The 14431-nt window shown below is 42.8% G+C and overlaps 1 protein-coding gene across 1 annotated transcript in view; it reads left to right on the top strand.

Annotated features, from left to right (window-relative positions):
• Positions 1-14431, top strand: part of SORCS3 (sortilin related VPS10 domain containing receptor 3) — a 2496310-nt gene that overhangs the window by 2002212 nt on the left and 479667 nt on the right. The window contains exon 10 of the mRNA XM_085603452.1: positions 1414-1560. Within this exon, the coding sequence (XP_085459578.1) occupies positions 1414-1560 (147 nt within the window). The remainder of the gene's footprint in view (positions 1-1413; positions 1561-14431) is intronic.

The raw sequence follows: 14431 nt of genomic DNA, 5'->3' as shown, positions 1-14431 counted from the left end.
GTCCTCCATGTGCGCACGGTGCGCGAAGCGCATCGTGCGTACATGGCCCATCTAGCGTAACGTGGGCACGCGGTGCGCGTAGCGCACCGCGTGCCCACCGTGCGTGCACGGCACTAACTGCGTAAAGTGGGCGCGCGGTGCGCGAAGCGCACCGTGCGCGCACGGAACGAACTGCGTTAAGTGGGCGCGCACGCCACGAATGGCGTAAAGTAACTTAGCATTTAAAAAACCGTACAAATTCACTGAAAAAACCATAGGTTTCACACACGTTATAGTTAGGAATTAGCATTTAAAAAACCTTGCAAATTCACTGAAAAAACCATAGGTTTCACACATGTTATAGTTAGCGGAAATTTTACTGATAAAAAACCAATGAAATTCCCCCGTTATAGTTAGTGCAGGCAACTATAACTCACGCGACCGCAATCTTCTGCTGATGACATATGTGTCTTTATGAAAAAAAAATATTTGTAATATATGTATAGCTAAAAATTTATGGAAGAAGACATGGGCAAATAAGTGTCTAAATACAGTATTAGCATCAGCAGAGGATTGCGGTCGCGTGAGTTATAGTTGCCTGCACTAACTATAACGGGGGAATTTCATTGGTTTTTTATCAGTAAAATTTCCGCTAACTATAACATGTGTGAAACCTATGGTTTTTTCAGTGAATATATATATATATATCATAAAAAGTAGTGCCATTTAAGTTTTTAAGATAAGACATATGTATGCGTTATGTCATAGGCACACCGCCCAAACTGTGAAATACACAGTCCTTCTAAGGTTAGTACTAGCTCTGCAAGCTATTAGAAGGTGTCTTGAACCTGCCAGCAAAAGGATTCATAAGGTTCTTTTGCACAAATCAGATGGCTTGATTAATCCTCGCTCCTGTTAGCAGTGACTTGTGAGCATGAGTAAAGCTTTAACCATTTTAATTGAAGCATGTAGAGGCATGTTTACAGCATCAAAAAGCATCCAAATAAAAAAAAAAGGTGTAGAAAAAGCTAACAATTTAGGCACATTGAGGAGACCACTGTAATTTTCTACAATGCTTTTGTTTTTAGACTTGTGCATTTTTAATGCATTGGGTCTTAAAACACCCTCTGAGCTCTCTGGTGCTCATTATTGAACTTTGATTTTATGAATAATTCGTTTTAACATGTGTTTCATTTCTAAATTGTCCTTTTGAGTATTATGATATGTTTTTCTTAATTTATGATTGAAAAAAATAGATTTCTCGCTTAGCAATCAGATTTCTCTATTGTACACTGTTGAAAACAAATGCAGCCAATCACTCGTCGCACAAAATACGTATCCTGCGTGTGCTGTTTCTCTGAATGTTGCTTGAAAAGGAGGAGTCTCACAGTTACCAACTCTCTCTGGTTTTTCATCTCTATTCATTTTTCCTAGGTAGCAGGGATAAAAGGAATATTCCTGGCGAACAAAAAGGTGGACGAGCAAGTGAAGACTTTTATCACTTACAACAAAGGGCGAGATTGGCGCTTGCTGCAAGCTCCAGACGCAGATCTGCGAGGAAACCCTGTCCACTGTCTGCTGGTCAGTTTCCAAAAAGTTAATTTCAAAGAAAAACGCACTATTACCTTTGAAGAAGAGAACTTGCAGTTAGCTGCATTTATAAGAGACTAGTAAGACAATTGTAGGTGCCATGCATATTTGGGATGAGTTAACCTTAAGGGTTGTTGAGAGACAGAAAAAACTGCTCAGATGTTACTGTTGGTGCAATATAATTTAACACGTTATAGGTTGGATCCTTTTTGTTCGTCCAATACATTCAAGAAGTATGCAGTGATGCAATATCTCTTTGGAGGACAAGGCTCAATATGTACGTTCTCCAGGTATTTGCATGTGGTACAGTCAACAACATAAAGTACGCGTGGCCAATACTTCCACCTCCAGCAAATATTTCAACGACTTACATTTGATACATTTCATTTGTAATATGATGTAACATTTACCCCAAATATTGGTAGTATTTTTCAAGAGTTCCTTGCCTTTCCATGTTATTCAAGCACATTTTCAGTGCTAATACAGCATCGTAATGGAAACCTGTCGCTCGGCCTGTAAGTGCACTGATTTTCAATAACTCCGATGAAACAAGACAAGGGTTTTACCTCCTAGATCTGATCCTGCACTCAGAAAGATATGGTTTACCAAGTTTCAATTTTGGAATAATTACCTCTAAACTTTTCTCCTGCAATAGCAGTCTTCATTCACTGATTTCCTTATATATCATTATCATTTATCAGGACGTTTCGAATCTTGAAGGTATAAGCGCAGGGTGTACAACAGGCATTTAAGTGTAGAATTTGTAGTCCAATTTGGCAACAAATCCAACGCAGGAATCTTACTTTTCTTTTGTTCCTGCTTCTTCTATTCTCTCCTTCGAATCACGCATGTGTATTTAAAACCATAATATTATTGTTGGGTGGGGTTAAAATATTGGCTCCTACTATCTGCTCCCCTGTATTACATGTGTGTGTGTTTTAAATGTAGATAAACACACCACATCAACACATTTATTGTTTTATACATTTATTCTTTTTAGAACATCCCAATATTGCTAGCTCCAGACATGATTATTGTATGATATTTTTCATGGTGTGTACCCCATGTTTTGCTTTGAACCATCACTTTCACCATAAAGTACTTATGCTTTTTCTGGATAATCTCCAATCTGTTCTGATACTTTTTCTTGCTAAATTGCACCCTATGATTGCCACCTTTTGGGACATTAAAAATACTCATAAAGTTAATATTTTTTTTGTAAATGATACCCTTTTGCAGAACATTTGGCAGAAAGCTAGCACTTGGTCCAGAAAAAGGAATTTTTGTAATTTGGTGTGAATATGTTTAGTAGTTTTGGAGTTTTCAGAGAAATAAAACTTTGTAGATGTAGGGATGCGGAACCTCAACAGATCTACAGGTATTTGTAAATCTAATTATATAATACTTTATGTTAAAAAAATCATACAAAGTCAATGGAAAAACCAAAGGTTATAAGATCGTTGCAGTTAAGTTCACATTTTACCAACACAAAACCACAGAAATTCAGCAGTCATAGATATACTTATTTGAAGAAACGATAACTTGTGCCGTTAAATAACTTTAAGCCACAAGATTTAGTTTCTTAACATAAGTATAACTATAACTGCTGAATTTCTATTGTTGTGTGTAAGTAAAACGTGATCTTAGCTATAATGTCCCTGTAACCATTGGTTTTTTTCTGTGAATATATATATATATATATATATATATCTCAATCCAACATCAATGGTCGCTTCAACTCGAGCCACTTAACGATGGTGTGCCGTGAAGGGATAGCGAGACCCAAATATTCCAAATCTGCATTGCTAAAAATCCATCCAGGAAAAAACAACGCTTCACGGCACCCAATGCTTTTAAGGCAGAGTTTAATTAGGCCACACAAACTCTACGCGTTTCGGGAAACTTGGTCCCTTGATCACGAGTAAACGGACATAGTCAAACCACCAATAAGTAACGATGCATCACGTGACCTGGTTTGTAATTCGAAAACAGTGAAAACAGACTGCACCGCAAAGTAACGACATCACCAGAGAATTCTTGTTTAAATAACATTAACATTCCCCATTGCTAACACATAAATGCATTTATCTAGCAATTGTAAACGAGTGTACATTGTGCAAAAAGTGCCCCCATGGAATTTCCATAATTCATCATGCCAATCCAATTTCTCAACTTGATTTTTTTCCTAAATACGAAAAAAACGAAAACAACTTTATCAACAGTCAATTAAAACACAGTGGATTTTCACCTGCAAGTGCTAAAGAGTACAGTTCTGTTTGGTTTCATAACAAAGTCCCCAATTATTCGACTTTGTGTCCTGATTTAGGACCCAGTTGAGTTTGTAAATAGACGGAAATACCGCCCAAGTGGGCACAAAATTAACAAGGTTACCCTTGCTTAATACGTCTATGTGGAGGCAAAAAAGGAAAAAACAGGTGGGGTAGCCCAATGCTCCAAATAAGTAGCCCCAGTGGGCAGATTGTTACAGACTTCCAGTTGGATGGAATGTAGAACACTCTAAACAACAGTCTATTCTTCTCGTCACAGACGTAAAAGTCAATACTGATCCTTTTTCTTCTGGGGTTATTAGAACACATCTCTCTGTTTCATATATGGGTGACAATCTGCAAAGGATATACACAAGATAAAAACAGTGTTACAACTTCAGTTACAAATTATGATTCAAGAAACATATAAAACAACACAACTTGGCATACCCAGTATTGTATCCGGAGGAAAAGAAGGGAAGAAGGGGAGGGGGTGGGGGCAAGTGGGTAGGGGAGGAGGGGAAAGCAGGCAAGGAGGAACCCAGGAAGGGACGGTGGGAGGCTTTTTAGTTTCTCACTTATTCACTTCATTAATTATGGTTTTAACGGGCCTCTAACTACCTTGGTTCAGTTTTAGCCTAAATGGACTGCTAATTCCTCGTCAATGTTATGGCCTCGAGGTTTTACAGTTTGGTACTGAATGATCATGCGAGACTCAAGTCGTCTCAGCTCAAGGACTCTGTTCCCACCCCTCTCACGCAAGGGGACCGTGTCAAGAACACAGAAAGAGAGTAGACTAGTGTTTTGGTTGTGTTCGGCTTTGAAATGCCTGGCTACAGGATATTGCCTGTCATTTTTTGTTATTGCTCTCAAGTGTTCAAGTACTCTCTTTTTAGCAGGGTGAATGGTACTGCCTATGTAATATTTATTACACGGGCATTTAAGTGCATATACCGCATGGTCGGTATTGCATGAGACATGTTTGGTTATCCGAAAAGGTTTGGTATTTTCTGACAAAGTTACCACCTTGCAGTTATTACTGAACTTGCACGCTTTGCATTTGCGGCAGGTAAAGAAGCCCTGAACAGGATTGCTATTTCTTGGTGGTTTTACAATACTCTGACAAAGTGTGTCTTTTAAGGATCTAGCCTTACGGAATGTTACCTGGGGGTAGCACTCGACTGCTGCTTCCAGATCCTTGTCTGTTTTGAGGACATCCCAAAACTTTAAAAGGCATTCTCTAACTTCATATGCTTGGTTGGAGTAAGTCGTAACAAATCTTATTTTGTTTACTTCACTATCAGTACCCGAAGCCTCTGGTCTGGTTAGGAGAAGTGTTTCTCGTGTTCTCTTGTTGACTTCATCACAAGCTTTGGTAATATCTTTCAATTTATAGCCCCTTTCCTCGAAGCGTTTGATCATGATTTCTTTTTCCAAAGCGAAGCCTGATTCATTACTGCAATTCCTTTTGGCTCGCAGTAGCTCTCCTAACGGAATACTGTGTATAAGACTGTTAGGGTGACAACTCTCAGCGTGCAAGAGGCTGTTGCCAGCCGTTTCTTTTCGGTAGAGTTGACTTTCAAGTCGTTGTCCTGAGACTGATATCTTGAGATCCAAAAATTCAATACTTTCCTTTTCAATTCTTTTAGTAAATTGAAGGTTGAAGTCATTCTGATTGATGCTATCGACGAAAAGATTGGCCTGTTCGCTGCTTCCCTTCCACACCACAAAAATGTCGTCGATGTACCTTGCCCATACAGCGACACATTCGCTGTACAGGGGTAGTGAGGTGACGACCCGCTCCTCCCACCAGCCGAGGTACAAACCTGCAAAGCTGGGAGCGAAGCAGGTCCCCATCGCAGTCCCGAGTATTTGACGATAGATGGTCTTGTCAAAAACAAAGAAGTTTTGTGTGAGACACTTAAAGATCATGTCAATAATCATCTCCGTGTGGAAAAGATGAGAGACAGATCTCTGTTTAAGAAAATGGCGGCAAGCCTTAATACCAGCCTCATGTGGGATGCAAGTATATAAACTTGTTACATCCAGGGTTAATAACCAAAATGTGTCATCCCAAACTATTTGTTCAATGAGTCTCAAGAAATCACTCGAGTCCTTTATAAAAGATGGGAGTTTTTGGACCAAGGGCTGCAAATAAAAGTCTACATAACGTGATGTGTTCTCCAGGCAACTTCCCCTGGAGGACACAATGGGTCTCCCCGGAGGGTTGAGTGCATTTTTGTGCAGCTTCGGGAGGAGGTAGAGTGCGGGGAGTTTGGGGTATTTGCAGTTGAGGAAGTCATATTCCTCCTGCTCAAGTAAACCCCTCTCTTTCCATTCCCCCAGCAATTCCTTGTATTCATTGTTCGCTTGTGTATATATATATATATATATATCAGGACGTTTCGAATCTTGAAGGTATAAGCGCAGGGTGTACAACAGGCATTTAAGTGTAGAATTTGTAGTCCAATTTGGCAACAAATCTAACGCAGGAATCTTACTTTTCTTTTGTTCCTGCTTCTTTTATTCTCTCTTTCGAATCACGCATGTGTATTTAAAACCATAGTATTATTGTTGGGTGGGGTAAAATATTGGCTCCTACTATCTGCTCCCCTGTATTACATATGTGTGTGTTTTAAATGTAGATAAACATATCACATCAACACATTTATTGTTTTATACAATTATTATTTTTAGAACATCCCAATATTGCTAGCTCCAGACATGATTAATGTATGATGTTTTTCATGCTGTGTACCCCATGTTTTGCTTTGAACCATTACTTTCACCATAAAGTACTTGCTTTTTCTGGATAATCTCCAATCTGGTCTGATACTTTTTCTTGCTAAATTGCACCCTATGATTGCCACCTTTTGGGACATTAAAAATACTCATTCAGTTAATATTTTTTTTGTAAATGATACTTTTTTGCAGAACATTTGGCAGAAAGCTAGCTAGCACTAAATGATACCCTTGTTGGCCATAAACCTTGAATCTCTTAGAAACCCAAGCTCACAATGGAATATTGGGTTGCCTGTTTACCTTCTGGAGCAACTGGTCTTCCTCCCTGCAATCCTTTCTCTACTCTATTCTGGACTGTGCTTTGTTCCTCCTGCTTCTCGCCTATAACTACCCCCACCCCACATGAGATAGCCAGTGTCTGACTGGCAGCCACATGATCCAGTTATGCTCATGACATGGCATCGTCTTTCTCCTAAAGAAAATAACATATCTCTGACATGACATATTCCTCTTTCTTAAAGCAGAATGAAACGTTTCCCTCTTACTTAAGGAACACATTTCTGTCTGCTTTATCTTGGATAAGATCTTACCAAGTTTGAGTTCATGGAGTCAACCAAGCTACTCCTGTTACAGGACATGAAGGGGTAACATAGGCCAGTGCAGCATTAGGGGGCAAACTTGCAGGCCCCCCTGAATCCTTCAGGGGCCTCCATTCAGCCCAAACCCGATGAATATTTGTGAAATATTGGAGACTCTGTCCTTTTCTCACATTCTGCAGTGGGGCCCCATTGTTTTGCCTCGCACCGCTGCTGGGATGGCATGATATTCATGTTCTTGCGTGGGTCTAGTTTGCATAATATAGAGGCTGTGTAAATGGTGTTTGATCTGAATCATCAGAGTCAGTAGTGTCCTCTTATTGGAGGCTTTTTCCTGACTCAGAGGTGCATTTTTGAGGTTGTACAAAATGTATCTTGATGTTAGTACAACGTTTAATGCTGTTGAACTGAGAGATTGTTGTAACATGTTCTTCTGTTGTGTCTTTAATGGAACATTTAATTGATTGTAATTCAAAGTGTGATTCTTGAGTTTTTAAGTGGTGTTCTAGCCACCACCACTCAGCTGTTCTCAGAAGGTTTTTCACCTAGGACTCTGCTTTGTCTTTTACTAACTCATCAACTCGTGCCTTCTTAAGAATTTCTTTTAACGAGAGTGCTTACTTTTGTGTAATGAAATGATCCTTACTTGAGCTGCATATTCATTGGTGAGCTTGGGGATCGTGTTTTAACCAGAATTGTAATCTTTAAAAAGCACTCTGCCAAATGATTCCACAGTCTCTCTACATGTAAAGTTGGAAATGTGGTGTTCTTAGTGCGGATTCCTCTTGGTGTTGAAATATGCACACAATGTGCCCTTGTGTTTTGTGTATGTGTCTGTCTTCCTTGCAGAGAATGTTTTGCTTAGACATCAGCAATCATACCTTTCCAGATCAGAGAGAAGTTGCAGTTTTTGTTTTTCCTTTAACTACTGCTTCAAGAAAATCATCCAGCGACCTCAGCCATCTTTTTTTTTTCTGTGTCCCAAACTGTGGCTATCAGCCGTTTGATTGAGAGTGACGTTTTGTGATGTGTTGTGGACTTTTAATGCAAAAGACACACAATTGATGGACGGAATGCAGAACAAATCAAAACATTCACCCCCCGTCAAGAGATCTGGGTTAAATCCATCATTACTTTGCTCACCATGCCACCCCAGTTTAGACCTGGCTATATGCAAATCAGTCTTGACCCTGTGCCTCATGGGAACAGTCCAGCCCGAACTGCCAAGCCAGGTCCTCCCTGGACCGGAAACAAGCATCCTAGGACCGGTTTCGGGGTTTCACTTTTGTCACCCCGATTGGGAAGGGACTGCCCAGACGTGGGTCCCCTGCTCTCCATGCCACTGTAATCAAGCTATCCTGGCTGAAGAGGGGTGAAACCCCGAAACCGGTCCTAGGATGCTTGTTTCCAGTCCATGGAGGACCTGGCTTGGAAGTTCAGGCTGGACTGTACCCATGAGGCACAGGGTCAAGACTGATTTGGATATGGCTGGGTTCAAACTGGAACGGCATGGTGAGCAAAAAACCGATGGATTTAGGCCCAGATCTCTGTACTGGGGTGAATGTATGACATTGTTCTGCATTCTGTCCAACAACTGTTTTTTTTGCACTTTTTAGAAAGTTGACATTTCTCTGCAATTGCTGTTCTGTGTGTCCGATAGCCTGTCTCCAATGCATGTCTGGGGAGGGTGACAGCTACACTTTGGGAATTCCGTATCAGACAGCCACAACACAGGAAGGATAGGTGTATTTGAGTACCCATCTACATACATCTGCATTCTGATGGCCATGCCTGGGTAGAAAAGGGAGAGAGGGGCTAACACTTCACTTGAATAGGCAGTGTCCTATCCCCACACAAAGGGCTGATTACCCCCCACAGACAGCCTGGCAGACAGGGCTGGGCTGAAAGGGATACTTGTGCTCTTCAGAGAGCCACTTTGAAGTAACCCCCACATCAAAGACACTTTTGGTTTTACGTACAGGGTCTCTGCCCCCTACAATTACTACACGATTTGTAACGGCCCCGTCTTCTGTCTACTATGCTGTGTCTCTTGGTTTAGGTTGTTATTAAAAGCGCCGGGACACTCCTTGGAGTAGCCGAGCGCTATAAAAGACCAATTTTAACATAACATAACATAACATAACTGAAGCTCTACCAGAAGAACTGCTGTGCTGCTAAATGACTCAACTGGACTGCTGATCTGGAAGGCCTGCTTTTCTGTTTGTTTCCCTGCTGCCTGCTGCCTTCTGCTCTCTGCTGAAGGAGAGCTGGACTCTGTCTTCACTCCAAGGGAACTCTAAGAGCTTGTTGGTTTGCCTCCTATTGCTTGAGACTCAGGAATATCAAAGTATCTACACCTGCTCCTGTGCCAGTCTCACTGGAAGTGGCCCCACTTATTGCAACATGGATTTCGCATCTCCTGTCTGCGTGTAGCAGAACTGGCACATCAACCCAGTTGCGGGAGAAAAATCGGCACATCACCTAGGAACCAGCACTTTCCCTTCAGAGATGAACACATCAGACGGCATATTGCTAACTATTGGTGAAATCAAAGCATCTCCTCAACTGTGTGACAGAATGTGACGCATCGCTCAACGCCTCTCGACCTCAGTCTTCGGAACTGACGCATCCCCTTCACTGCAGGGGGAAGATCGATGCATTCTTCACCTGCAGGCCTCGACATCGACGCATCTTGCCATTTGCGGTCAGGAAACGTACTTTATTCACTGGGGCCTGCATGGGTCCTGTAGCCAGCCAGTGCTCCATCGTGGGTGGCCCAATCTTTGATTTTGCCCAAGTCCAGCAGGACCTAAAGTAACTTTTTAGCTCTACTTGCCTCTAAGTTCTTTACTGCATTTATTCTTTTAAAATTCAAAATCTCAACTTCTACACATTGGATTTTTGTTGTTTTGGTCTTGTTTTGTTCAGAATATAATAATCTTTTTCTAAACTTGTGTTTAGTCTTTTTGTGGTGTATTCATGGTGTTAATGTGCACATGTGCTGCATAAATACTTTACACATTGACTCTTTAGATAAGCCTGACAGCTCTGTGCCAAGCTACCAGAGAGAGAGAGAGAGCACAGGTTATCTTTTATTGTATATCTAGTTTACCCTGACTAGACTGGTGGGTCCTGCCTGGCCTGGGCGCATACCTCAGTAACCAGATTTCCCCCCTGTGCAAAGCTCCTGTGCCAATCCTAGAGGTGTGTCCAGAGAAATGACCAATCGTTCTATTGTGGTCACTCAAAACCAGTTCTGGGCGCAGCTCCTCTCCCAATAGGATTGAAGCTTGATTGGCTCAGGGGCAAAGGCGGGGCACAGGCCCTGGTGTTAGCTACATCTGCCTGTGACAGTGTAGCATCTTTGAAGTTAATTAGGCTCCTGGGCACAGCCCAGATGGTCATCCTGTCAGAGGAGCAAAACAACACCCCACACTCCAAAGGTCTGTGTCTCAGCTCTGGGAGCAAGTTCACACATCATCAATTCGACAGGGAAAAGACAATTTTCAAATGGTACCATTTCTGAAATAATGATTACAAATCTTACTTCACCAGTGAATTCTGTTTGTATATAAATTTGAAAAAGTCCATGTATGACATTTGTCGGTGTTTTACAACCGGAGATAACATTATCAATTTGAATATTGTATCTTAATATTTTCCAATTGAACAGCCAACTCTGATACAGTAAAAATAGATATGGGGCCTTTTCACACCTCACCAAGGAGCTATGCAGCTGCTGAGACAGTTAAAAGTTCATGCAAATAGGCTTCTAAGGACTTTAGGCAGGTTGAAGGTGACTTTTTAAAAGTACGATTCCGACTTGACTAAGAAATTGAACCTGCAATATATATTTTTAAAAGTCCAAGAACAAACCTTATAGCTGGGTCCTATGTGAAAAAAACATTATTTAGTTTTAATTGTATTTCTCATTGGTTCATTACGGAACAGCTCACCACACGATAGTGACAATAGCTTTTGAGCCTTGTCAGTGTAATGACATGGTTTACCTTAAACATTTTCCTGTCCTACTTTTAAGTACAATGCATCCTGCCTTATTGAACATTAAAGTCTACTTAGTGGTGACCTATTAATAATTAAAAGGAGGACTTAGGCGAGTCAAAAGAGGTTATTTTGACAGGTTGACCCTGCTGTTTAAGCCTGCACAGCCAGGTTACTGGTGGCTGGACTGCAATTATGTTTTGCATTGTCACTTTAGTGGTGGCACAATATGTGCTGACGACCAATAGTGTCAGTTAACTTACAGGCACTGGGTACATTTTGTACCATATAATGGGGACTTATAGGTAAGTTAAATTTGCCAAATATGAGTGTAGTCAATTTCAATATGTTTTGGGGGGAGGCAGAACAGCACAGCAGTGTCCCAGTCGGCAGAGTCCAAAAACCAGCAATAAGATCCAGCATAAAGTGGGTGTGATCTTGCAAATAGGGTGCTTTTCTACAGCTGCATCTTTAGAGTTTTTGATCTGGAGCTCTTGCTTATTACATACACCTGCGTGTATTCTTCCTTTAATAACTGTGTGGAGTAACAGTTCACTTTCCTACTTCCTGGAGTGGTGCACACGCATGGTTGAATCATTGATTTGGTTAGGGATGTTCTGCCCTCTCCCACCATACATTGAACAGCACTGTCTCTCTTAGGGGTTCTTGTGGTCAGTGTGGACTACTTTTATAAACTGCGAAGATGCTGGAGGCATTCAACAGTCCTCTTGTTCACTCCCTGCATCCCTCTGCTCTTTTGCAGCCAGTACCCAGGCTGCAGTTGTTTCTTCTACCTCTTGGTTTGTCCCTACTTTTATGCACATGTAGCTCATTCAAGGCTGTTACTTCCGTTTGTCCCAATGGAGAAACTTACTGTCAATGCAAGACTGTGAAAGTCCACTGTGGAGAGGTGTGGCTCACTAGTTAGAGGCGGCAGACCCGTAAGCAGAGAATCGGCCAGGGACCAGGGTTCAATTCCCGACGCGGCAGGGTCGTGGACCAGGGTCAAAACGGACTCGATAATTCTCGCCTTGGTACCTACTCTAACCAGGAACACACTCGGCAACTCTGGGCATTAAGCTTGCCTCATCTCTACAATGGCCCCCCAAAGACGCCGGGGATGCCTGGTTTCACCTTGGTGATACCCAGAAAGGGACCATCTCACAGGGATAGCCAGGACGGGTTCCCCAGCGGTCTACAGCGCTGGGACGCCCCGTTGCTGGGGCAGCTGTGCGCTTTACAAGTCTACAACATTTACACATTCACTGTGAAGGGACTGTTTTCTTTATTTTTGCACAGCTTCTTCAGTAACTCAGATTCTTCATGTCCAATACTTTTCCCAGGATTATTTGTAATTCATTTGCTTTAACATCACAAGCAAGGTGCCACAAGGACCACCATGTTGCCTGTCATCTATAATATTATCTAGCACATCTACTACATACTGTCACAATGACTGATCATTAATGACAATCCTGCACCAATGATTAGGGGCAGGGGGAGCTCGTGGAGTTGCACTAAGCAGAATTCCGCACAGTTGCATAAAAATCTGTGGAATTCTGCGGGGCACTTCTCCGCCCAAATCTGAACTTGCCATGCCTTTGAGAACTCTGTATCACATAGTTTATATGTTTTTGAGTGGTGAAAGACTTGAAGCGTTATACGTGGTGCAGACATGCCGATAACCAAACACGCGCTGCTGCTCACAACTCAGTTTCAAACACAGTGCCCAGTTGGTAAAGGCACAGCTGCCCGCTTTGGCGCAGAGGGCGATCCAGGGCCAAGAAAGTGCACTGTGTTCTTGGAGAGCTGTTACAGTGCATCATGTGCCAGGCCTGCACTGGCCAGTGGTGGAGCAAGGTGGTAGCATAAGGTTCATAGTAGGATGCCACCTGTCCCAAACCCTGCCCCCAGCCCTGACAGGTAGCCCTCTCGAGACAGACACTTCCCACTGCAGAAACATAGCCCTTGAAACACAGACCGCCTCCTCGTCACATGGCGAAAAGTGTGATAGTGACTCAGTGCAACCTCACAGATATGTACATCGACCATAATGAAAGTTGGACGTGACACTCCATGGCAAGCATAATGGAAGTCAGAAGTCACTCTCTGTGACGAGGCTGTGCAAGCTGCCACTTTTAGCACCTCACCAGCTGTTCAACAACATTCAGTCATCTTTAATATTATCTGGCACACCTACCACATGCTATCACAATGACTGATCTTTAATGTTAATCGTGCACCAATGATTAAGGGTGAGCGGAGCTCGTGGAGTTGCACTATGCAGAATTCCGAGGAGTTGCATAAAAACTCTGTGGAGTTCCGTTCTGCCCTAATCTGACCTCGCTGTGCCTATGAGAAGTCTGTATCACATAGTTTACAGAGGGCTCAGTGGGTCAAGGCACAGCTGTCCGCTTTTGCTCAGTGGACGATCCAGGGCAAAGAACGTGTGCTCTGTTCTTGGAGAGCATTACAATGCATCACGTGCCAGGCCGGCTCAGGCCAGAGGCGGAGCAAGGTGGCAGCATCAGGCCCACAGACAGATACAAGCTGTCTCCAACCCTGTCCCCAGCCCTTACAGGCGGCCCACACTAGACAGGCATTTCACACTACAGAAACGTATCCCTCAAAACAAAGACCGCCTCCTCATAACATGGCGACAAGTGTGACAGTTACTTTGCACAATCTCACTGATATGCCCATCGACCATAATGGAAGTCAGACATGAAGATCCGTGATGAGCATAGTGGAAGTCGGAAGTGACGCTCTGTGATGAGGCTGCACAAGCTGCCACCTTTAGTGCATCACCAGCTGTTCAACAACGTTCAGTCTGAGGCATCAGCTTCCACTGGCCAGGTTGTCGCACGTGCATTCAGACCCCCCTCATTAACTAGCTGCCAAAAGCTCATGCCTGCAGTCAGACCTCCCTGCCCCCTACCCTCAAGGACAAGCTGCAAAAAGTTTGGCAGACCTTTGAAGGTTTCTAGGTAAATGCTTTGTGAGTATGGTTTGATTGGCGGCCAGCAACAGTAAACGTTGCTATAATACGTGTGGTTGGAGCTTTTTGCCAAACTTCATGCTCCTCTTCCGTCATCCATCAGCTTCCCCCCTGCTGCGCACTGCCCCACCCCACCACCTCACTGCGCTTAACTGAGCTGGCAGCCACTGGCAGAGTTGAAAAAACTTCACCAGCTCTGCGGACAAAGATTACTGTCCACCCCTACCAATGATACCCTGCTACGCATTGGGCAGATG

This window comes from Triturus cristatus, chromosome 1_2, assembly GCF_964204655.1.
Source record: "Triturus cristatus chromosome 1_2, aTriCri1.1, whole genome shotgun sequence".
Taxonomy (NCBI): Eukaryota; Metazoa; Chordata; class Amphibia; order Caudata; family Salamandridae; genus Triturus; species Triturus cristatus.
This window is presented reverse-complemented; position numbering and strand designations above follow the sequence as displayed.